Here is a 26,215-nt window from a genome sequence, read left to right as displayed (position 1 = left end):
TGAAAGAAATACATCAACTACATTGTTCAAGTAAGCAAATAGAGAAGACAACAAACCAATAAAGCAGCTGCCGCCAGGAGGTTAAAGGATCCTAATTTTGGCACAATCACATCACAGAACACAGAGCTGAATTTTCAACGTATTCTAACTACATGTATGGTTCTCACTCTGAAATCCTCAGAGCCAAATCTTTAGTCTTGTTGGTTGCTGAAGCTAACTCCAAGGAGATAACAAAAGTCGATTTGCCTTCTTTTCTGATATAGTGGATATCTCCGTTCATGAGCTTGACTAGTTTCATACATACAACCAGGCTAATGCCCTCCTCAGACACGGGCAGCTCATCATAGTTGCCAAACATGTGGGAAAGTAATTCTTCTGGCACTCCGCCGCCTGTGTGTGTTATACTGTTTCAAGGCAAATTCAGCCAAGTGCTTTGCAGGCTCTCATGAATGACAACTAATGTAATAGAAGAGTGGAAAATAGAACGTGGTAATACCTGAGTTCCAGACGAACCAGATGGATGTGTTCTCCCAAGCGATCTTTATTGATATTGGCAGTGATTTCAACCAGACCTCCACTTGGCGAGTACTTCACAGACACTACCAGTAAATTGGCAATTACTTGTTGAAGCCTCAAATTATCCCCATAAAGGCTTTCAGTCAGGAATACATCTGGCAGGCTATCGATTATTCTAATCCCTCTACCACGGCTAGTAATCATCACTTGACTCACAGCAGCAACCACCACATCTCGCAGAACAAACTCAGCCACCTCTAGTTCCGGACAGCTGGGGACAATTTTGACAACAACATTATAGTAAGAGCAGAGGTGGCAGCGCCAACCAACCCACAGGAGGACTAACTAATGGAATTGAAGTAGTTTTGGATAAAGATAGTAAATAATACCAGTCCATTATGTTTTCAAGATTTAAGTCGCTGAGCACTCTGTTTAGCTGCAGGTGACAGTTGGCACCAGCCTTCAGTATCATCCGTTGCTCCTCATTTAAATCAGTGGCCTCTAGTGTTTTCTGGGCATAGACAACACCTGAAAGAGGAGTTCTTATCGCATTCCTTACATAGGCCAGAGCCTTCAATCTCGTTATTGCTGACTTCTCCGAGTGCTGCTGCCCCTGTATCTCCTTTTGCAGCTCTTGACTAGCAGTTTGCAAGAAGAAAAACAATCCCGTGACCGTTCCCTCTGAGTCTACCTTCTTGCTCACTGACAGCAGGCACTGAACATGTTCACCATTACGGTTGAAAAAATCAAAGTCAGTTTTTTCGGTTCCCTGTCCTGTCATGGCGTTATTGATTATGATGCAAAGTTTTACATATGCTTCCTGGTTCTTCAGACGACAACATGCATTGTTGTGAACCCCAAAGACCTCACCCAGCAGCATCTTGTTTATCACTTGTTCCCTGGACCATCCAGATAATTTAGCTATGGCAGTGTTCCACTCTGAACACCAGCCGAACTCATCTATACTGAATATAGGAGGGATTAATGGGCTGGGATTGTGAATGATGGCTTTATAATCCCCTTGGATCCGAATGAACTTGTCCATCACCAGCTTATGATCTGTCATGTCCTGGGCAACAAAGCACGCCCCTGCAATACGTCCATTCATGTCATGGCTCGCACAGGCATTCACAACCAACACAACAGGGCCAGCCTCTCTCCGTGCTCCGTGGGTTTTCATCAGAAATTCTACCTTTTGTTCTTCTTGTCCTGCATCAGCATGTGAATTAGAAACGGAATAAGTGAACTATATACGTACACATAGATATATCTGAAATGGTATTTTAAGGAGAGATGAACTGTGATGGGCTGCTTGCTGCTTCTTACCCTGCATTGTGGAGAAAAGCATCTTCCTGACTACTTCCATTGAAGACTCTTCCACAAGCTCAAGCAAATGCTTGCCAAGGGCGTCCTCTGCAGAGAGACCGGTTAGTTGAGCGATTTTGGTGTTCCACCCGCTTATGAGCCCATTGACATCCGCGGCCAAGATGGGAGCATTGGCAGTCTCTATGAGACGCACCATTTCATTGGCCACAGTTTGTAGTTCCAATTCCCTTTCGGGCTTATTCTCATCATCTGGCGAGGATGGTGATGGCCTTTGGGTGGTGACACTAGTCCGAGGGTTATTGAAAGTCCCTCGGAGGATGAGTTGCAGGGAGTGAATGGCGTCCATCTCAAAAGTCCTTCCAGGGCAAGCTTTTCATCTTGGTGACCTGGAGAAACGCTTTGAATGATGATCTGGGATGCATCTTGGTCCCATCATCCTTGTCATCCGTTTCATGCTTTGCGCCAGCCCACCGGATTTCAGCCGCTGCGTGGGACCTGAACCAGAAGAGTATATCCTTGGAAGTTACCCAAGCTGCGGCCATTCCACAGACCAAATCACCCAGAGCCTGAGCATCCGGGTACCCAGCATCCTGCAGGCTATCAGTGCTCAGGGCCGTGGGTGCCATATGATGCTCTGCGAGCCAGTGAGCAATGCTTCGTATTTGTTCCTTTGTTGGAGTCAAACCCAATCGCCAAATCCTGTCGTCGTATAGCAGGGCCGCACCGTCGCACTTTACAAGGTCCATGATGTTGGGGCTCTGTGTGATGATGCCCACAGGAGCAGTATCTCTGAGCAGCATGTCACACAAGAGTGTTTGGGTTCTCAAGATGTTCTTCTCACGTATCTGGTTCTCCAACTCCAGCTCTTTGGTGACATGGACGGAGAACACCTGCATCAAAAACTGGCACGCATACCTCATAGGAAATGGGAGGAACCTGGGGCTCTCGTTATGGCAGACCACCAGCCCCCAGAGATGCTTCCTCTTTTGCTGCTGCTGCTGCTGCTGCTGCTGCGATGATTGTCCAGGTTCCAAGTGGTCATCTTCTTCCTCCCCTTCATTCACAACCACCGCCATGGTAAGTGAAGCGATGGAGTTCATGTTGGACATATACTGCAAATGACAATTGTGGGCTGCTCGGAGCGTGGAACCGCAAAATGTGATATCGAAGGGCAACGTCTCATCCTGGTGTATGTTCACATGCTTGGCTCGGCAATCGCATATCATTCGGACCTTGTTCTTTATGAAGAGAAAGCGGGCGGCCTGAGGGATGTCGGTGGCCGGATAATGCAAGCCTAGATAAGGCACCATACCGGGCTTGGTGATCTCTTGGTAAACTTCACCGTGGTCGTCCTCGTGGAACTTGTAGACCATAACCCGATCGTAACCAGTGAATTGGAACACTTCCTCCACGAGAGTCTCGCATAATGTATCCATGCTACCACCAGGCAGTGACTGAAGCCTGGCAATGGCCTTAGCAGCCAGCTTATAAGACTGGAGAGCTCCAGAGGCAGTGGTACTGGTTGGTATGTCACTCGGCTTCACTGGCTCGAAATCAAAAATTAAGCAACCAGTGACCCTGTGGACGATGGCGTAGAAAGGCTTGCCGGAGGTCTTGCAGTGGACTAAGATGGGATTGAGAAGAGAGACTTCATTGTAGCCCAATGCCTTTTGCAGGGCGGCAGCGCTGGCAGAGGTGAAGATGGTCCTCATGTCAGTCCCGATGCTGATACCGAGACTAGTTGTAGTAGAGCGTTCGCTTGACGTGGGAACGGCATGGCTGACCATGGTCAGCATCTCCGGGGCGTTCTCGGAGTAAGCCATGATCTTGAAGGATTCCTCATGGATGGCAATCAAACAACCAAATGGCTGAATCAGTTTGGCTTTCTTTATGTGCTGCAAATAGGCCGTGACTTTGTCTGACGTCCTCTGGGGTTCGGGATTGGAGTTGACTTCGTGAGATGGGAGTACGGTTTGGGTGTAATCGAAGGAGCTACCCTGCTCTTCGAACTCTGCGGCGTTCTTAGCGTCTATTGCCGTCTGGGTTATGATCCTGATTGCGTTATTCCTTCTACTTCTGCTTGAGCTACTTGAAATAGCAGGTCTGGAGGAAGCCATGAATGAACAACCCTCGAGTGAACTCTTAACTCAACTCAGCTGGGAAATCAATCAAGGTTTCAGGTTTGTATCGCATGTACACTCATGTTACAAACCGACTATATATGTATATATATTTATATAGATAGACACGTTGCACACGCATGCACACACAGAGAGTGATCCACTATTCCGACAACTATGAGAATTATAATCATTCCTGTTTTCAAAACCCTGCTCTAAAACCAAGAAACTCTGAGAAAACTCCATAAGGAAACTGGAAACCCACTGAGCTACTAGGCAGAGCAGTAGCCGCGCCTCCCAAGAAGACCAATGGCCGCTCCTCTTGGACCAAATCAAAGGTCATGCACTACGTCATATAAGCATGGGGCTTAAACACAAGAAACCGAGTGTTTTATTGTCTTGTTGGCTCCTTTGCGGTGCAAGAGATGAGTGTGCATGGCTGCAACAAAGACCCGCAAATATCCTCTCTTTTTTTTTCATGGAAAGACTTGCAGTAAGTTATAGAGAGAGAGAGAGAGAGAGAGCTGTGATCCCATGCAAGTTGCCACGTTACGTGCCCACGTGACCTAAAAATTGATAAACGAATTTAACTCCCATGTGCAAATCATGTCAATAACAAAGGATGTGGCGAGGGATGTGCCACCATCTTAATTTATGATAGAAGACATTGAGCGTTTGTTTTGAGCAGTTCACTGTCAATCGCTTTAATCAATAATTAATTATCTTGTAGCTGAAACAAATCCATGGATGTTGGATTTGTTTATTTGTAGGCATCTCAACCTGCTTGTTTAAGATTAATTAAACAAGGGTTACAATTGACCAAACAAACGGTACACAATGTCACAATCAACGCTATGTGTGTCTGTCTATATATACAAATATTATGGATAAACTGCAGTCTATTCCAATGGAAGAGCAAGGCAGAGGGGCACAAGAGGAAAGGAAAAACACAGGATAAGCATGTGGTTTTCAAATCTAGTACTTAAAAAAACAAAAAATCCAGTCCTGTTTCCTTCTCACGTGGCTTGGACTACTTTTTCTTATGCCCAATTGCCCTTTTTAGTGTGTGTACAACTGTACAAGTGCACCGCTGATTTTAGTGATAAAAGCCCAACTTATCAATTTTGTGTAATTCTTAGTACTCATCAAACTTGATGAAATGGCACCAATCCATTGATGTCATTTGCAAAGGAGAAGTTCACCGTTCCTTCCTGTTCATTATTTTATGATCCAAACGGTGATTCAACTCTTAAAAAGATGCACCTAAGAAGAAGTCCTGATTGCGATAATAACAAAGCAGAATCCCATATATGGTAGTATTGCTGCATTTGAATGTACACGTATAAACCTTCAGGAGCCTTGCATAACAGAGTAAAAACCAAATACAAAATATTATAAATCATCATCAGCAGAAAAAGAAAAGACTATGATCCTTTTAAACTTGTATTGCCATAGAAACGTGGTTAGTAGTTGAATGTAAAATCACTCACTCATCAAATGCATTGATGCACTTTCTCTTGATATATTACATATTTATTTAAAGATCTTCTTAAAACCTCTTCCAAGTTCAGCAAACCAACTTCTATGTGCAATCAGATATCATGCATGAGACATACATGTACAGCGCACAGATGACATCTCAATGTCACAGAGCAGCATCTCATTCCCTTCATGTTGCATCAAACTACACACCAAAAACACTTGCAGAAAACTCTTTTGATGAATTCTTGGAACAGTCTCAAGGTTAATGTCAGAAAGTTTGCAGGAACAAAGGGTTTATATGGGGGAGTCCTCATTAAGCCCATGTTCAGTTTACTGCAAAATAGAAAATAAAGGCCATAATAAATAATAAATTCTCAAAAAAAGAAAAATAATCATAAAACTGTAAAGAAATTGCCGAGACTCAAAGCAGGGAATTTCATGGCAGTGATAAGAGTAGATACCTCTCAATTGTGAAGTATGTTGACCATTCCCTTCAGACGTCTAGCTTTCTGTTCATGCTCTTTCTCGACCCGCATTGTTGCTACCTCCTTCTCGACAGCAGCTTTTTCCCGTCGTAGTTTCTTGGTCTCTACCTCCATTGATCTGGTCAGAGTATCAATTTTCCTTGATAGCATCTGGACGAGTAATCAGTTCTTATTAAAGAGAAGAAAATGGGCCTTATGCAAAATAAGAAAGAAACTTAAAATACCCACCTCTATAGAGCTATCCTTGTCTTTTAAGTTTTGCTCCCTCTCATGGCATGCTTTTCTCAAAGCAATAACCTCCTTCTGAAGTATATCGTAAAATACCCCCGATACTGACTCATCGCTAGCAGTTTCTACATGATCCCGTGGCTTGCCGTCAATGAGAGTCTCTTCAACTGATTCAATTGAGCCATCATTTATTGATAACCCCACCTTATCATCTTTCAAAGGATCACCGCTGCAATCATCTCCAAATGACTTTGCTCTGCATTGATTTTCATCTGATGATGTTCTGCCTCCATCAAAAGATCTAGATGCTCCTTTGGCATGTTTCAACATCACACTGGATGGACTAGGCAACATTGATGATCTTTGAACAGGGTCTAATGGTTTCCGTGTGACCAGCACATTTGCAGGACTTGAAGAATACTCAGCACCATTTACAGAACGGCTCCGAGACAATCCATTAGCAATGCTCCGCATTCCTGAGCGGGAAGAGGTCTTCAAACAGTCTTCAAGAACCTTCAACCGTAGCTGAAACCTCTCCTACAGATACACACAAAAATATTTCATGTTGACACCCAAGTCCATAATGCGACACTAAAGAGAGATAACAAGAACAAAATGTCATGGATAATTGCACCACTGTACTTTTAGCTGAGCCTCCGTTTTGGCAGCGCGCTCTACTATAGAGAGTTTTTCACGAAGTTGCTGCATTTCACCCTAAAGCACAGAAAGGATAGCAGACTAGTCAAGCTAAGTGAACATCAGTGAAATCCGGACTGCACTACCAGAGAAATACCATCAGTAACCGCCGTTCTTCAAGCCACTGTTTTACTGGCATAACTTTGTCATTGGCATCTTTCCACTCGTTTGCAATCACAACTGCAACTCGATTTTCTGTAACCTTTGCCCGAGACAATGTCCTCTCAAGAGTTCTTTTCTCTCCCTATGAACAATGAAGCCAGAATCAGAGTTAACAAAGTGATTCAGTATTCAACCACAGAGAGTCCTTCAGTAGGTTTTAAATCCCAACAGAGCAAGAAGGCAAATTGTCAAACTCTTGTTACATGTAAATATAGGTTAATAACATAGACAGAATATTTGAACTATACCTTTAACTCACTAACTTGGCGCTGATAATCACGCACTGCATTTGCAGCAGCAGCTCCTGAAAGAAGAGCCTCCTCTAACTCATGCACAGTTTGGGTCAGCTTCTCAACCTCAGATACCTTAAGGCGATGCATCCTATCTAATATTTTGTACTCTTCCTGCAAGTTTATAGAACGACATCAGCATTTGAGAAAATAAAGAAAAAAATTATTATTTATAGATACTGCAAGTACAAACAAAGAGATGCAATCCCAGGTCCTGACTCATCCTGTTCCATTTCCATTATGTCCTTTATTTGTTCATGTATCTTTCTTACAATCAATAAAAAATCCTTTCTAGATACTACTCAGTAGTAAAAATAAAAAAAAAAAAAATGAAAAAAAAAAAAACAAAACAAAACAAACAAAGACAGAGTCCAGCTACCTGACAAATATCATTCTGTTTCATGAGTTCCTGATTCTTATTTTGGAGGTCATCAACAAGTGCAGCCTTAATCTTCGCAAATTGGACTTCTCTTTCTGCCTCCAGCAAAGCTGCTTCCTTGGTCTTTGTCAACCTCTCCAAGGCTCTATTGTCATCCTGAAGCTTTGTGTGCTGTAGAGGCATACATGAAAAAAATATGAAAAAGTGTAGGATTCTAAATTGAAAGAGATAAGTTTTCCCTCTTTCTCTCTCTCCCTGCCTCAATACCTCTAGCTTGAGGAGTTTAATCTCTGCTTCAAGTGGGTAAAGTATGGCTTCCAAACTTGGTAGCTCCTCATCTTTCTGAGCAGCATGTACTCTTCTGAGAGTAGCCTCAGCGGCAAATTGTGCTGCCAAAGCCTCTTTCTTTTCATCAATGATTTTCTTTATTTCTAGGTTCTGAAGTAGGAATAATCAAACCTTAGATTAGCAGCCTTAATCATTGGAATCGGCACTTTCGCTCATAAAGTTTTATGCAACAAATCTAGGGCCTAAGCATTACACTTCACCTTGTTCTCAAGAGCATCCTCTGATGCCTGAAACTTCTCCACCATCTTCTCAAGCTCCTCAGAAACCTATTAGCCAGTGGATGTTAACAAATTTGCAAACAAATACTTCGGCAGACAAAACTCGAACTTCACTTTACCTCATCAAGGGCCTTATCTTTTGCTCTCTCAGTTAGCTTTAAAGCTTTGATTTCACTATGAGCTTCTGATAATTCACGATCCTTTTCTTTAACAGAAAATTATCAAGTGCGAAGATGTTAGTTAATTTTGTGGCCTATCTTTGAAGAGATCATTCATTCATTGGCAATATCCATAAAATAAATGAAACATCTTTCACATTCTAACCGCACAAAATTTGACTAGCTTTCAACAAAAAAGTTGGGCCATAAGCTCAACTGTCGTATCTTTAAAACACAACCAAGACTGATCAACTTCATAACGGTAATGTTTCTCCAATACTACATTAGTTCATTCTTCACATGCTGTCGGCATTCATGTTGCATGGTCGCTCCAAAATTAACTGCAACTTTTGCTTGTAGAATGGGTAGGGAAACAGAATATTAAAGAGAGCAAAACAAACATTAACCTTTTTTTCATTTTATCCTTTTCATTAGTTAAAAAAAAAAATGTGGGTAAGCAATGAGGATACAAAGAAGCTTCCTGGCAAAGAATAGAATGGGGTTTTAGTATTTACCCATTGTTACTAAACGAAATGCATTCCTCATTGTGAAGCAAAATCATAAAATGGAGGAGTGACTATATCATCCTGCAATAGATTAGTTGACATTTCATTCCCCTATCTACTCAAAAGATCAAGGGTTCAAACTCTACCATAGCTTGTCCACAATTCTCAAAAGAAAAAAAAAGAGTGAATTCTCCAATGCAGCACCAGCAATAATCAGAGCATGCAGAGACCAATTAAAGAACTAAATCAGAAAAAGTAACAACTGTAACCAACGTCTTCTTTGGAGAAAGGATGAAGACTCATTTCTGCTGAAAATGCTTAAATTGATGATTTTTATGTGAGGGGTGAAAACAAAAGTCGCATGGGCCACACACTCTAGTAACAGTACCATCACATCCCAATATCTCCAAATCCCCAAATATAACAACAACAACAACAACAAAAAAATAAAGTGAATTAAATCCAGAACAAATTGATAAAACAACAACACATATCATCAAACTGAATAGCAGCACTATAGTCGTCGGAATAAGGAGATGATGATGATGATGATGACAAGGGCCAACAATTTGGAAGAGGAGACAAAAAAAAAAGTAAATACCTTTTAGTTCATTTTGGAGGCGATTGAGCTCAATCTTGACAGGATCGGAGCCATGCAACAAATTGATGAAATCCTCTTCATCAAGGCTCGATCTTTTAGGGAACTTCTTCTTCCCAGTCCCAATCGCCGGCGACACATCAGGCTGGTCAAAATCAAACCCAGATCCATACACCACGTCCCCATTCTCACCCATCCTTATCCTTCCCGGAAAGAGAAAAAAGAAAAAGGACAAAACCCTAGCAAGGAAACCTTAATCCAAGGAAGAGGAAATCCATGACACTAACTGAGAAGAAGAAGAAGGGTATTATTTGGGTTGGAGGTTCCTTCCCGCCAGGTAATGGGATCCCAATTCCTCCCTCACTTCCCTGCCCAACTGTTTTTAACTGTCGGTTTTACCGACAATGGAATGCTACCTATATTATCCAATTGACCAAAATGCCCTCATGCTTTCATTCAGGAGTTGGATTTACAACCGTGTCAGAAAGGGAATTTCTTCCTCGATCACCTTTATAATAATAAATATTTACTCATTTATTACTATATACTTTTTTTTTCTTTTCTTTTTTTTTTATTAAAAAAGAAATCTAAAACTTGAGTTCAAATCCATTAATTGGAGTATCCTGTGGTCTGATTTTCTTGTTGCTAATTGCCAGCCCAATTGATTGTTCGCTTACCTTTTAAAAAGAAAAAAAAAACTCTATATATATATAAGAACCACGGATTAATAAATATGAAAACTAAAGATGATGTTGATTGATGATGATGATGATGATGTTGATGATGTTGATGATGATGATGAAATGTAAGAAAACAGCGCGCCATGTATACATAGAAGTATGCATGCTTGTTTGTTGAAGTTAGTAAAAGAGATCGTACGGATGACACACATGCATGCATATGATGGATGCATGTATAGATGGATGGATGGATGGTTTGCTAGTTTTCATCAGTACAGAACAGAGGGAGCTAGGCTGCAGGTAATTGGTTGGTTGGTTGGTTGGTGCTTGAGATCTAATCTTTTGTGAGCTGTAGCTTTTGGGTTGGGATTGGATGTGATGAAATTAGACTAGGAAGAAAGGCAGACCATTAATTCAAGGGAATCAATCTTATAGGCAGGGCCCCTCATAAGAGACAGACAACCTAGGGTCCCAACTATCAAACACTGAGCAAGATTAACTTTTTGCATATTGGAGGACGGTGGGAGGTCTCCATCATATTTTCAAGCAGCTGCTTGGGACCTGGATTCCATAAAAGCCTTAATTTGGTATAGCAGGCATGCCATGTGATTAACTAATCCCATCTGCTCATAATTAATTAACCCTCTTTTGGTTTTAGTTGCCACATGCATGATATTATGAGAAAAATAATTTAATCCATAATTACCAGCTAATTAAGTTCATCTTCATATATGTATGCTAATTGTTTTGATTTATAATTAGATGATCACAAAAGTGATTAATTAGTGAACAACTTCATTAGATTCGATCAGTGTGTGTATATATATATATATATATATAAGAGCTGTTCTTATAACCAGAGAGAGACATTTGTGATGCTTCCTGCATGATGCTGAAGATCTTATCAGAACACGTACCCCATGAAAATACATTAATGCATGACAGCTCTTTTGCTTTTGCTTCTAATTATAACTCAACAGAAGTACTCCTCATCATAATATAAATTAAAAACTCTGTTATTATAAATTTATATATAACTATATATATGGGTACTTGGTGGGCTGCCTTCTTCATAAATCATATATATCAGCCACAGCCCAAGCAATACAACAATTAATTAATATTCTTTTTCAAACTCTCAAATTAATTAAATCAGCACATTTGCGCGCGGAGAGAAGAGAAAACCCTATCGATATATATATATATATATATATACCTAGCTAATTAATTAGCTAAAATTGGATGGAAGTGGCATAAGTGCTCCCAAACTTCCAGGTAGAAGGAGCCACATTATTAAAAGTCTTAACACGACCATCATCAGTCTGCACCCTGAAAGACAAAGCCTGTCCATTGAGATAAGAGTTACTCTGCCAATTCATACCCCAGTTCCTACTCATGCTCTCCCACCCACTACTTTCTTGATCCCTTGATCCACATCATAGCCACCACTCCACTCCCTCCCACATTACTCACCAGGACCAACTCAAAATAGTCCTTTCCATTGATGGCAAACCTCACTCCTCCACTCCTTTGGCACTTCACCCTGCAATTAATTAATATTCATGCATGTATGCATATATATATGTAGCTAGTTAATTATATAGGTATATATATATATATACATATATAATACATCATTGTATTATTACGCAAATTGATTTAAAAGTATAGATAGATACCTTCTGTATAAAACTGGGACAATGCCAGCACGGTAAATGGCGAGAGTCTCCCATGCAGGCTGAGACATGTCAAAATGGCGCCTGGGTGGGTTGCACCAGCCACCATTGTCGCTGGGCAAATTATAGTTTGGTGGGCAAAAGTTGGTGGCAGTGACGGTGATGTACGTGCCTTTCTTACACCATCTCGGTGACTTCCCGGAGTCACACACGATCTGGAAGCACGTCCCACATGACTTCCCGTCATTGAACAGCGCTGTGCTTAATGCTGTGTTCTTGATGCCGTACCCATCGCTGTATAGGTTCCCATATCCACAAGCACCTCCTGTAAATTAATTAATTATCAGGACAACAATATTGCACTTCATTTCAATTTATATATATATAGATTACATGCAGTACTGCATATATATATATATATATATAAAGATTTATAAGTACATATATATGTATATATACACACACACACATACCCATTGTGCCAGATGCGTCACTGCCACCATAGAATGTTGCAGTGGCTGGAAGCCAGTTGTTTGCAGCCACTGAAGCTCTGAATTCAGAGATGGATAATGTCATGATCATCAGGAACACTAGCAAGGCATATGATCCAGATGCGGAGGACTTCTCCATTTTTCTTTCTCTCAAACCAAAGCTTGGAAATTGAGAAGGTTGTTTTGGAGGTGTTGCATAAACTCTTCTCATCAACTTCTTTATTTATAATGGTTCAAGTTGAGTATATATATATATATATATATATAGTAAGTTTTAGAGTTGTAGTTCTAGGCTTCTAGCTAGTTGGAAGGCGCGAGTTGACTTGTAACTACATATATATGGCGCCTCCCTTGTTTTTGAAGTCAAAGATGACAATTTCATTTAGTAAGAGAGGACAAAGTATATATATATATGTATTACTTGTTGCATGCAGTACTTCTTTGTTTATGCATGCATGATGCCAAGTTGGTATATATATATATTCACAAACTCAACCCTTTTTTTCTTGAAATGGTGGTACGAAATGGTACCTTTCAGACAAACGGCTGGTGAGTACATAAACAAATGAAGTCAATCTTAAATCATACATTCCAACTGTTAGTTGAACATGGATTAGCATGGAAGTAGGATGCTAAAGTCTTTTTAAATTGCAGTAATAATAATTTTTCAAAAAGTTTGGTAATTGGGAAAGACGAGATAAGAGATGGAGTTTATTTTAATTTGGTGTCAATCAACAAGCAATTAACTGATATATGCCAATAGTCAATATAAAATTAAGTGGACATGAAGAGCTAGCATGCATGCATGTGGACCAATGCAGAATTTAAGGGTAGTGGCCTAGCTTCTACATACCTAACGTAATTCATGCACAATTCACATGGACGCGTGTATAATCTAATATTTAATTATTTGTATAGTCTTTAAGTCTTTAAATTAGAGTAGCTAATCAAACATAAAAGTAATCAAATTAATGAAAACAAATTAACAAACTTATGATATATAATTAACGAGAGATCCAACAAACAGACATTATCTTAAAAATATATAAAGTCTATCACTAGAACAGAGCAATGCATTTAATTCACTAAAAATGAAATATCAAGAGACCACATGCATAAAAGAGATTAAAACTAAATATTTTAAAAAAATTAGATAAATCACATAAATTAAGATATATAATTAAAGAAGAGTTAATTGTAGAGATATATATATATACTCACAAAGAAAAATTTAAAAAAATTAATAAACATGGTTTATCTACTTTTTTAAAGAAAATAAAAAAAATAAAAAAAAAATACAAGAAGATGTCCATTAGCAGTGGAGTGGAGGAAACAAATTAAATTAAAGAGCTCATGCACCTTGAATATTCCATTCACCCTTAACTGCATTATTGTATGAAATGAGAACTCGATCTGCACTGCACCCCTGCTCCTCAGCTTAATTAATTAATTTCTTTTTCAGCATTTCTTTCTACATTTCAATACGGTGGCCGTCTGTATATACCGCGCAGCATAATCTTCTTATTAATTAGTGCACTTAATTGATGTTTAGTAGTGTCACCATTGTAATTAAGCTTGTTTAGCACCTGGCCAACAGAAATTAAGCTTCTTGTTCTCATATATGATCCTTGTACACACAATCACCTCACTGCTATTAAACTGCACAAGTGCATGTCTGTCTCACCATAAAATTTAATACTGCCTGCATGCCATACATACATATATATATATATATATATATATGTATATACAGTTATACACACCACGATGTCCTTCACATGGCTGCTTAAATTAACTTTCTCCTTAACTCAGTGAAGTAATCAGATAGCAATATATATATATATATATATATAAATTGGATAAATCACATTTTATTTAAACAACGGAAAGTCGGAACAAGTACAAAACTGAAAGCTAGAAAAAAAAGTACAAACTGAATCCAATCAAACTAGGAGGTCATCATCAAGGGTGATATACTTCCAAGACACAGATTGAATTCAAGCTGAAAAAAAGCAGGAGATATCACAGTTGGAAGACGAACAACGCCAGAAGATATTACTATTAGAACTCTTCACTAGCTGAGATAGAGGACTCAGGGGACAGATAGCAATATATTGAAGCCCTGATTTTCAATAAAGAAGAGGGGGCCATATATATATAATTTTCCTTTTTGAATATTTCTGTACGTATGGTAATTCTTGATCTGATTGGGGGGTTTCATGCATAAAACCAGAACGTGGGCCCGGCTTTGCGTTTCAGGTGGCAGTTTCTGATTAGTCAAGTACTAATATATTGGTTGTTGCTCAGTTTTTCAGAGAATAGCTATTTAAATAATAAAAGATGATGAATAGTATATAAATATAATAAGCCAAAAGCTTCATGACCCGCTGTATTAGCCACCGAAAAAATAGGTGTGAAATATTTTAATGTTTTGAATTTAAATTTGGACACAATAGGTACAAGCTATGGTGCTAGATGATCAAATTTTTTTTTTTTAAAAGTGGATAAACCACTGTTTATCGAAAATAAGAAGAGCACACCAGGAAAACAAACAGAGCTAAGAGTTCTCACAAGAAGTGTAGACCTCAGGAAAAGTAAATACAAGAAAGAAAAAAGTAAACAAGGTAAGGCAGCTGGGAAAGCGAAGAAATCCGAATGGAGTCACAGGACAATCCGAGCTGCGGAGTGGAGTAGATTACTCCTGATTCAGTTGAGGGCCAGTGTTGCCGATGTAGTCTTCAGTCCGAGCGCTCAGGAAGTCGAGGGAGCGCTTAATCTTCAGAGAAGCTTCGTTGAGATTTTGCTGATTGGGAAGAGGAACTGTAGAAATCCAAGTAACCAGCATATTAGAAATTTTGAATAAATTATGAGTAAAAGGTAAAGCAGTGCATTGGAAAATGCGCTTATTTCTTTCAAGCCAAATATTCCAGATAATGGCTCTAGAAAGTAAATCCCACAACAGTCTAATGTTTGAGTGTAATGAAGGTATCCAGTTGGTCCAGATGATTGAGACAGCAGAAGGTAAATCTGGTAGCTCAAGGGCGTTAGAGAAGAAGGACCAAATACGGTTTGAATAAATACAGTCCAAGAATAAATGTTCCATTGTTTCTGAATCATTATGACAGAGAAAACAAGTGTCAGTGGCATTAGGATTGCACCCCTTTCTAAAGAGGTTATTGAGAGTATGAATTTTGTTGTCCCAAACAAGCCAGCAAAAAAGTGTAATTTTGCTTGGACAATGAATTTTCCAAAATTTAGGGTATAGCGGACAGCGTAATCCTCCGTCAATTAGAAATTTGTAGAAGGATTTAACAGAGAAAATGCCATTCTTTTCAAGTGTCCAGGTAGAGGAGTCTTGCTGATCTTGATTGCAATCTGGAATTAAGCTTAAGAAATTGGTTAAATCAACTCGTGAAGCAGTATGAAAAAGATTCTCAGCAAAATTGCGAAGGCATGAGAAGAGTCTTAAGGAAATCCACTGTTGAGAACAATCGTTGAAAAGGGTTGGCCAAAGATCCTTAAGAGCATGATTCCCTAACCATCTGTCAAACCAAAGAAGTGTATCATTGCCATCTTTAATAGTTTTGGTAATACATGATCTAAAAGATGGAAGGGAGGTAATGACACCGGCCCAAAAAAAGGATTTGTTCCTTGGAGGAGTATGAAACAAAGTTCCAGGTAGGTTAAAGGTGTAATTGGATCTGATGATTTTGGCCCAGCACAAGTTAGAATTAGTAGTGAGTTTCCACCACCATTTTCCAAGAAGGGCAATATTGAATTCATGAATGTTGAGGATTCCCCAACCGCCCATGGAACGAGGCCTACAAATTCGATTCCAAGCAACCAGTCTAGCTCCTTTAGAATTCAAGTCAGAACCTTTCCAAAGGAAGTCCCTACGAGTCTTGTCAATTTCTTTAATAACCCAAATAGGGAGTTTGAAGACTGTCATCCAGTAAACAGGTATTGTGGATAGTACCGAGTTGATAAGTGTAAGTCGACCCCCCAGGGATAAGTAAGTGGTTTTCCACGAGGCAAGTCTCACATGGATGGTCTGAATGAGTTTATTCCAATCCTGACGCCTGGGTCGTCTACCAGAGAGAGGAACTCCTAAGTAGGTTATAGGGAGGCAGTCTCTGTTGCAGTTGAGAATTGCTGCAGAGGAAACATTTGGCTGGAAACCAAAGTTTGTTGAGTATAGGCAGCTTTTTGAGAAGTTAATAGATAAACCAGAGGCTCCTTCAAAGAGGTAGAGGATAAGTTTGATGATGTGAAGGTCCTCATGACCGCCAGCAGAAAAGATGATGAGGTCATCCGCGTATTGAAGATGACAGATTTTTTCATCATGGTTAAGCTTAACCCCAATAAGGACATTGGATCTGAGAGCGTGGTGAAACATAGCACTAAGAACATCAGCCGCCAAGGCAAAGAGGAGAGGCGAAAGAGGGTCTCCTTGTCTGAGGCCTTTTTTGCAGCGAATGTAACCTTGAGTGGTGCCGTTGATAAGGATCTGGGCCTTAGCAGTTTTAAGGATGGTATGAATCCAAGATAACCACCGGTTACCGAATCCTCTAGCAGCAAGAATATCAAGGAGGAAATCCCAGTTTAAGGAGTCGAAGGCCTTAGCGAAATCAACTTTGAAGGCATAACCAAGAGATTTCTTTTTTTGGAGATGGAAAATTAATTCTTGGGCTGCTATGATGTTATCAGCAATACATCTCCCCTTAATGAAGCCGGATTGAGAATCATCAACTAACTCATTGATCACCAAACTTAGCCTAGTAGCAAGAATTTTGGAAATGATTTTGCAAGTGGAATTGATTAGGCTAATCGGTCTAAAATCAGAAACATCAGACGGAGCCTTATTTTTAGCAATTAGTGCAATATGAACCCAGTTAATCCTTTCAAGGTTAATAGTGCCATCAAAGAAGTCTTGGCAAAGATTGACAACAGAATCATGAAGTGTGGTCCAGTGCTTTTGAAAGAAAAAGATTGGAAAACCATCTGGGCCAGGAGCTTTGTCGGCATTCAAATCAAAAACAGCATTTCTGATCTCTTCCAAGGAGAACGGTCGCTCAAGGGAAGAAAGATCAACATGCGTTTTATAATTGAATAGGTTTTGCCAGTCAAGAAGGAATCTATGTTTGGAAGGTGTTCCCAGAAGAAGTTGAAAATGCTTGGTGAAAATCTTTCCAATTTCAAAATCTCCTTCCACCCAGTGGCCATTATTACGAATTCGAGGTATAAAATTCTTGTTTCGTCTTCCGTTGGCAATATTATGGAAAAATTTGGTATTTGAGTCTCCTTCCTTAAGCCAAGTTATTCTAGATCTCTGCTTCCAGTAAATTTCCTCTTGTTTTTGAATTGTGTGTAGTTCCAGACGAATTTGGGAGAAACGGGTGGATTCAACTAGAGATGGCAATTTGTACCCTACCCGACGGGTATACCCGTACCCGTACCCGGTCAAAGAGGGTATTACCCTCTTTCGACCGGGCACGGTAAGGGTGCAAGGGTATACCCAGTTAGTTTTTGAGCGTGCAGGTCGGGTGAGGGTATGCCCCCTACCCCTACCCGCACTCTACCCTTACCCTTACCTGTTGAGAGGGATGCGGGTGAAAACCCGTACCTGCATTCCCTTACCCTCTCATATATATATATATATATATAATTTTTTTATTAAACTAAACATTTACTCACAATTTACTCAATATCTATTTTCATGGTGATTAATTTGAAAATAATACTTCAAATTTTCTCTTAATATATTATTTTAAATTTTATTTAATTTCTATATTTATATTTGATAATATTATTAAAATTGAATTTTAGATATATATTAAGAATCATAATTAAATTTAAAAATAAACAAATATAAAAAAATAATGTTATAATAATTTATTCTATAAATTATAAAAACATCCTGAAAAATAAGATACTAATAAAAAATCAATTGGATATAACTTATGAGAATTACTTTTTAATGTTTTTTTATATTCAAAAACCTTACTAGATATTTATAAAAATTTGAAGCTATATAAAAATATAAATAGTAGATATATGAAAAAATTTAAAACAAAAACCAAGATAGTTAAACATGAACATAACAAAAGGTAGAGTTACCATTGAGTCCTAAATAAATGTCATTTTTATGTGATTATATAATTTAAGATAAACAAATATATATCAACTTGTAATTTTGAATTTATGGACATGTGCTTAAAGATTGTAATATAATGTATAATTAATTTATTTTTATTATTATTTAAATTTAATTCGATAATTTGAACAATGGGTAACAACGGTGTAGCAGGGTACTGCATGGATATCCCAGATCCCTGCAGGGTAAGGGTAAGGGTATGATTTTTTTACCCCGAAGGGCAGGGTAGAAGTGTAGGGTATGGGGTAGGGGTTACGGGTAAGGGTAAGGGTTTTGGCATACCCTACCCATACCCTACCCGTTGCCATCCCTAGATTCAACTTCAAAAAGAGTTCTATGTTCACTAGTGTAGTCCAGTGAGGAAAACTCAGCGATTAGGTTGTTCTTGTGAAGATTAGAGGAGCCACAGTTAATCTTTGCCCAGTTTCTAAGTTTAGCTTTCAATTTTTAACTAATAATTTTTTTTTGTATTTATTAACAATAAAAAAAAATTAATAAACATATATTTTTATATAATTAGTTGTTTGCACCGCCTATAATGACAAGTAGATGTATTGTTGGTGTTCATCGTGTGTATATTTGCATTTCAGTTTTGTTATTATTTTTAATAATAATAATATTATTATTATTATTTAAAAAAATAAATAAACCACATATCTTTAAAAGATGATAAAAGAAGTAAAAAAAGCTACGCAAAGTTTGTGTTTAAGTAAAACTCGGTGTATCAATCAAGTGTTTATCAGCTGTGTGGGATTTGGTTGAATAATAGAGTAATATATATATATATATATATAGTTCCTATGCTTTCTTGAATCTCTTTAGTTTAAGTTTTAATTTCTGATGCAACAGAAAAAGAACAAAACAGAACACACACCCATGCGCAACCACAAGCTTGAAACAAGATATCACAACACATATACCTGAAACTTTAGATTTTGATCGAAATCACTGCCAAACAAGCATTTGATCATTGAGGATACATGTAATTGGGTAACAAAAGCTTATTAATTGGTTATAATACATTGGCTATAGTTTCATTAATTTATCATTTAGTTTTTCATCTTCATTTTTTATGAAGATCATTGGTTGGAGTTCAAGCATGGACTACTGTTTCCATTCTAGTGGATGTAAGCAGAGCATCTGATTGATCTTGACCTTCCCAAATCTCCGGCAATGCTTCCTTGATGTTGTGAATGCTACTCAGTGCAATATCTGCCCCTGGCACAAGTGTTGAGCTCCCAACCTGCAGTATCAATTCCATGCATACATATCAACATGTTAGCAGATGAAGATTGAAGTTATTGTCTTGATTTCTGATTGTTTCTTTCACTAAAAAATTCATGCTTTTTTCTTTAATTTGTTTCTTGTAGAAACAAATAAGTTTGTAGTGGCTTACATATACTGTATTGAGGCCTGCTTCCTTTCCTGAAGCTATGTTCCGAGCACTGTCATCGAAGAAGATCTGAAGGCAAAAACGATCAAATTAAGCTCAAATTGGTTGTGGTTTATGTTTAACTGAGGAATCCATCATTAATCGCATTACCGTTTTCTTTGGATCAATGTTTGCAATCTTAATGGCAGCTTGCATGGCTTCCAGAGAGGGTTTACAAATAATGGGTGATTTGCCATTGGAATATTCTTGAGCATTTGAATCAGTTGAATCAATTTGTTCATCAGTATTTCCAGGCACAACTGATGGATTAAGTGTCTCAAAGCAGATGACACCTTCAAAACAGTCTTCTAATCCCAGCTTATTAAGAACTTTTGCAGCATGTTCCCTGTCAGCATTTGTAAATATCTGCAGAAAGTCATCATCTCAGATGTTAATTTAATTGTAACAAACAATATTGTTCTATATATGCAAAGCAAGGTTCCATCACTCTTACTATTTTTCGCTGCGGCATTGAAAGCAGTAGATTCCTCAATACTAAATCAGGTTTCAGATTTTCATATGGCAATTTTCCATGAACATAAGCATGGAATTCATCATTATCAAATTCATAACCCAACACCTGACAATTAATAACAACAACACCTAAGTCAGAACAAAATTACAAGTATATAGAATAGAAAACAATTTCATAGTTCACATATATATGTGGTACCTTAAGGCCAGCCATCGTTGTTCCGTATTCTTTGTACAAGTCCAGACACATCTTTGGAACCTGGTTTTCTTCAATGTGTAGATGATGCAGCATGTAATCTGTTATTAGGAATTCACTTAATATCATGAAGTTCTAAACCAGGTACACTTGGAATATAGACAATAACATCGAGTGAGATTATCGATCACCTTGTATGTTTTTTCTGCATTCTAAGTTGAGCCCCACGCTTAATGGATACAAGGTATCATCCATATCTGAAAACATGACATGTTGTTTGTAATCAAACTAGAAAGACAGAAAAATTGACATTTAAAACGAGTACACACACACACACAGAGAGAGAGAGAGAGAGAGAGTCACCAAACAGCAAACATCCGTACTTTGATTCACTTGCAACAGAGTCCATTTTCAGTGAGCCTGCAAGAAATCTAAAGAAAATTGTTGAAAGTATCAGTCAGTGTAATGCTCTTTTCCTCTCTGATCATCAATGGATTAGTTAGAGAACAATTGAGAAGGACATCAATTATTACAGTATGCTAATTATTAGCACAATTGCATGTGCTATTACTAATAATTGCCAGGCTAAAGTGAAAACATTATTAAGATCAAAGTCTTGCTATGATAAGACTCATGAACAAACAAAATTATTATCTTCTAGTGATCAAAGCTGAGTTAAATTACCAGAGCTTTACAAACATTGAAGAAACTTGTTTTATAAAAACAAAACACATCAAAAGCTAAAATCTAAGAAGAAAATTAAACAATTGATGATAGAGAATTAATTACCTCAAGAAAAGCACTACACAATCTAGTAATGGATTGATGGTTGAAGCCAGAAGCCTCAAGGGTCTATTTATAGAGGTTTGTCATCGACTTTGATTAGGAGTTTGTATGGGAATTGAATTCAAAGTGCCGTTTCTATTAAAACTACTAGATTAAGTGGAGTCTGATTCTTTTTAATAAAAAGTTCACTAGGATGGTAATGAAGTACGAGTGTGACAAGCCCTTTTAAAAATAAAAATTAAAAATTAAAAAAATAGATAAATCATAATTTATTAATAAAATGAAATGTTATGCACAAACAAAATTAAGACAAAAACAAAGACTTAAATGAAATGAGGAGCTAATAAACTATATTTAAATCAAAAGGCAAAACATCCACTAGAAATGAAAAGATGAAAGAGCAAATTGAATCTCTACATCTTTGTCATCAATTAGTAAAAACTGCAGATAACTTGCTCTTAAACTGTCAATATATTTTTAGAGTCCGAATATATATTTTTCTACTTTCTTCAATGCCCCCAGTACTCCGTTTACTCTGAAGGTTAATATTATTTTCTTTATTATTTTCTGATGGTAGTGTTATAGAACCAATCGTCAAACCTCGTAAATTGATTGAGTATATTAATATGTATTGATTATGTTAATAGAAACTACCATCAATCTCTAATGACGAGAAATGCAATAATTCAAGTGGGGGTGGTTGCAGTGTGTGTAATGCCAAAAATAAACAAATTGTTGTGCTTTTATTCTGATCCTCGTCACATTCCACAAACACTAGAAAAGTTTAATTCCTCCCCCCACAAAAGAATCAATGCTTGCAGTAGAAACCATTTGAGATGCGCATTGATGACCAAATTCAAATAAGTCGTTTGGTATGTGTCCTCAAAAGAGCAGAATTTGCCAACAAGTGTCAACATTCTTGGAACATATATATATATATATATATGGTTGCTTTTTTTGAGTAGGACTCCAATTTGTAGGAAAGAACATTCATAAGCATATGTCACACAACACTTGTGCATGCATTCTTTTGTTCCTTAGAATATGATTTTACTGGTCTATTCCTTTTCCACTTGATTCGTTTTTTTTTTTATTTTTATGTGAGGATAAGATGATTGCAAGGCAGATGGCTTTAGTCAGTAGACTGTGACTAATGTCATTGTTTTGTGATCATACACAAACTTTAATAATTTTTATTAGTTTGGTTTTAGATCTATACCCAGAAGCACAAGCACATGCTTGTAATTCAACTTTGGGTGGGTCTGTTGGCTCGGTAAAGATTTTTTAACAGTGATTTTATTAGACTGATAAAAGATTTCAAATTAATTGATTATTTTTGTTTGTTTGTTTTCCATTTTTCTGTTTAGTGTTCGTTTGTTTCTTTTATAATACAACAGCTTTTTATTTACTTTTATTTTAAAAAAATTCAAATTAATCTAATAATTTTGTGATTTGTGAAAACATGTTAAGATGGTTAGTTATCTTAGAAGATGTACCTAACATTTACACAGTTACATGTACACCATTTGAAAAAATTTTGTCTTAGTTTTAACAATTAGAAATTGCAAGTTGTTTTTACATAATATATATATATATATATATCTATATATATTTTTAAAAAAAAAGTGGATGAACTACATTCATTGAAAAAAAAATAATAGGTACAAAAAAGAGGGGAATAACATTCAGTCCACTAGGAGTGGAGGCTGAAGTACAAAAGGTAAGTTCGAACAGTAAGAGAAAACTATAGAAGAAAGGAACAAACAACCCCAGAGCTCAAGCAGGGCCTCAGACTTGTTGGGCTAGACTATCCTCGGATTATGGTCACTGAAATTAGGGTGTTGGCCAAGGAACTCCGTGTTACGTTTAGCAGTCGCAGCTGAGTCTTCGAGTTTGCTCCTTTTAGCATCTAGAGCCGCGAAAATCCATGAAAGAAAAGTCAGCATGATTTTAATGATTAAGGCAAAACATGCATTAGATTTATCATTGAAGATTATATCATCTCTTTCAAGCCATAAATTCCGAGTTATAACCTTAACAGAAGGTCTCTAGTGTCAATAGCTGGCGAGGGAACCTGGAGTCTCCACTGACTCCAAAGCTCACGCATGGAGTTTGGAGGGCCGGACAAATTGAAAACTTGGTAGATGAAGTTTCAAATCCGTTCAGCAAATGGGCACCAAAGGAAAAGATGATCAACTGACTCCACTGCTGCATGACAAAGCAAACAGGTAGGATTAGGGAGTCTGTTACATCTTCTGGTTGCTAGGTTCTCAAAAGTGAGAATGTTGTTGTCCCAAGCCAGCCAGTTAAAAAGGGAAATCTTTTTAGGGCATGAGCTTTTCCAAATTAAATTTGTAGGGCACCTAATACCTCTGTGGTTAAGGAATTTATAGAAAGATTTGACTAAGAAGCCACCATTAGCTGTTAAACACCAACGTTTTCTATTTGCCAAAGCTCGATGTTGTGATTCTCAACCAAGGAGCAATGAACTAACCCCATGTGTTGCATAGGGAAACAACTCTTGCACTATTCGAAGAGGATTTGGGGAGTTCCTAAGAAAGTTCGTCCAGATATACATCGATGCACAATTGTCAATCCATCTATCTAGCCAAAAAAATGTTGAGGATCCATTTTGGATAATTGGGGATATACATGGCCTAAAAGCCGGCAAGCATTTCTGGAGTCCATTCCAGAAGAAAATCCGGTGGACGGGAAAAGAGATTCCAAGTGCGAGACTTCTGATATAGTAATTGAACTGAATTATCTTATCTCGGCACCAAGTAACCCAAGTGGAAATTTTTTCACCACCATTTACCCAAAAGGGCCTTATTGAACTCCTCTAAATTCAAAATTCCCCAACCTCCTTGCCCTCTTTAGATTTGCAAATTCCTTTTCAATTAATAAAATTGGATTTTGGATGGTCAACTGTGCACCATGTAATAACAATAATAATAATAATAATATTATTATTATTATTATTATTATTTTTTTATTATGTAATTCCATGTAGTTCTCAATAGTACAGTTGCTAGAATGGTCGAGGTGGATTTAAAATTAATTTTATCACTTTTTATTTATTTATTTTTTGAGATATGTGTCATGATATCAATAGAAAATACACAAATTATACGGTTTGCATTTCACTCGAATAAGCTTTATTTTAGAATGAATCATTCAATCTACATTGAAGAATTTATTAATATCTCATTTGAAAATCTGATTACATTACAACAAAATAAAAATGAATTAAAAATCTCATAATAAATATATCCTTAAGCATATACAATATATATTTCAAGTATTGGAATTTCGAGATTTTTTTAACTTTATTGTTTCTTTGTATATCCTTCTAAAATTCTATCTACCATTTGTAAAATAGTTAAATACAACAAGATATCGATAGTAATATGCAATTAGAGCTATCATATGGGCAATGGCCCAACATGGGATTGGCCTTCACATAGTCTAGATCATTCTCCCGGGCTTGGTTGGTTAGGAACAACGTATTTATTTTTTAAATTCTTAAAAATGTAAATACAAAGAGAAGCACAGAGAATATTTTTTATAAAAAAAATATTAATGTGTATTTGTTTTTTTTATTTTTTCTAAAATGCACATGAAAAAAATTTTAAACTCGTGTTAAAAAAAACTACAAATAAGCATGTGATGTATTACAAAATTGTAGAAAAAATTTTATTATTGAAAAAAAAATCATGTAAAATTATAGTAAAATATTGTTTTTATGGGGGTTTATTGACAACGGACCACTTTTACAGCCAGGTACAAGAGCACATATATATTTTTAATCTTATAATTTGATAATTTAAAATTAAAAAAAGTTTAGAAAAAGTGATAAAAGTTTAATAATCGCAACTTAACCAAACAACTAAACAAGAAGAAACCTAACCAGACAATTAAAGGTTTGGTTCAATGAACCATGAGCTTTTTGTTTGGCCACTGGCACCAATGCTTGGGGGATGCAAAAGTAACTCTTGAAATTATTTTGAAATCCAGTTATTGTGCAAGCAACATAAAATTTTTGTTTCTGTGGAGATTTCACGCCATAATTGTTATTTTTCCTTTTGAGGTTACTTCATCAATTTTGGATCAATTGTGTCTAAATAGTGACTGAAATCAAGTTACATAATGGGAAACAAAACTCTCCCTCAGCACATGTCAATTGCATTATCACCATTGACAAAGGGTTAGTGGTGTAGAACGCTTGTGTAATTAAGGCTTCTTTTAAGTTCTCATTTATGAAGCTCTTGACTTGTCTCCTCGAATGCCTGGGTATTTATGCATCAACAGCTTGAGTGCTAGCCCAACAAGCAACAATATTAGTGAGAAGAAGAAGAGAGAGAGAGGGATTGAGGAGTTCAAAACCTAAAACACATTTCCCTCTTGGCACCCAATAATGAAAATGACCAACTTTGATATTTTGCTTTCTCTCATGATTTTCACTGCATTGCTCGTTGTCAACCATGCTACTGTACGGCTTCCTGAATGGCCTGGTATTCTACCAAAAGGTTATAATGGAAATATAGCTAAAAGACTTTCTAAATGGCCTGGTATCCCTCCAAAAGATTACAATGGTGAAGAGACCAAAAGACTTCCGGAATGGCCTTGTACCCCTCCAAAAGGCTGTAATGGCGAGGAGGTCAAAAGACTTCCAGAATGGCCCAGTATCCCTCCTAAAGGCTATAATGACCAATTAACAACAATTAGAATTACACCTGGTGCTAATGGTGATGTTGCTGATGCTCCCTATGGGTACTGATTCTACGATGAGAAACACTTAAAAAGTCTATTATTAT

General features: G+C 37.4%; 4 protein-coding genes across 5 annotated transcripts; all 4 read right to left on the bottom strand.

The window, feature by feature from the left end:
• Positions 1–21,041, bottom strand: LOC120254396 (phytochrome A-like). The gene is given in 6 exon segments (XM_039262502.1): positions 1–404; positions 497–787; positions 906–1,725; positions 1,843–2,194; positions 2,196–4,486; positions 20,953–21,041. Coding segments are annotated over 5 exon segments (3,468 nt in total). The 5' UTR covers positions 3,960–4,486; positions 20,953–21,041; the 3' UTR covers positions 1–163.
• On the bottom strand, positions 5,390–9,884 carry LOC120254391 (microtubule-associated protein 70-1-like). The gene is made up of 11 exons (XM_039262496.1): positions 9,516–9,884; positions 8,370–8,455; positions 8,233–8,298; positions 7,952–8,122; positions 7,685–7,855; positions 7,264–7,419; positions 6,951–7,097; positions 6,800–6,871; positions 6,158–6,694; positions 5,906–6,079; positions 5,390–5,777 (listed from the first exon to the last, which is right to left on the bottom strand). The coding sequence occupies exons 1-10, from the start codon at positions 9,706–9,708 to the stop codon at positions 5,909–5,911; spliced, it is 1,770 nt and encodes a 589-aa protein (XP_039118430.1). The 5' UTR covers positions 9,709–9,884; the 3' UTR covers positions 5,390–5,777; positions 5,906–5,908.
• On the bottom strand, positions 11,425–16,670 carry LOC120254394 (expansin-A8-like). The gene is given in 5 exon segments (XM_039262499.1): positions 11,425–11,595; positions 11,597–11,735; positions 11,872–12,193; positions 12,342–12,408; positions 16,581–16,670. Coding segments are annotated over 5 exon segments (789 nt in total).
• Positions 19,417–21,512, bottom strand: LOC120254392 (uncharacterized protein C24B11.05). Of its 2 annotated transcripts, none has more exons than XM_039262497.1 (8): positions 21,405–21,512; positions 20,979–21,046; positions 20,807–20,872; positions 20,619–20,716; positions 20,400–20,525; positions 20,057–20,311; positions 19,910–19,975; positions 19,417–19,756 (listed from the first exon to the last, which is right to left on the bottom strand). In XM_039262497.1, the coding sequence occupies exons 2-8, from the start codon at positions 21,022–21,024 to the stop codon at positions 19,607–19,609; spliced, it is 807 nt and encodes a 268-aa protein (XP_039118431.1). In that variant the 5' UTR covers positions 21,025–21,046; positions 21,405–21,512; the 3' UTR covers positions 19,417–19,606. The 2 variants fall into 2 exon arrangements, with proteins under 2 accessions (XP_039118431.1, XP_039118432.1); XM_039262498.1 differs by having other exon boundaries at positions 20,999–21,046; positions 21,405–21,421.
• Between the last annotated feature and the right edge of the window lie 4,703 nt (positions 21,513–26,215).

This window comes from Dioscorea cayenensis, unplaced genomic scaffold, assembly GCF_009730915.1.
Source record: "Dioscorea cayenensis subsp. rotundata cultivar TDr96_F1 unplaced genomic scaffold, TDr96_F1_v2_PseudoChromosome.rev07_lg8_w22 25.fasta BLBR01000432.1, whole genome shotgun sequence".
NCBI lineage: Eukaryota > Viridiplantae > Streptophyta > Magnoliopsida > Dioscoreales > Dioscoreaceae > Dioscorea > Dioscorea cayenensis.
This window is presented reverse-complemented; position numbering and strand designations above follow the sequence as displayed.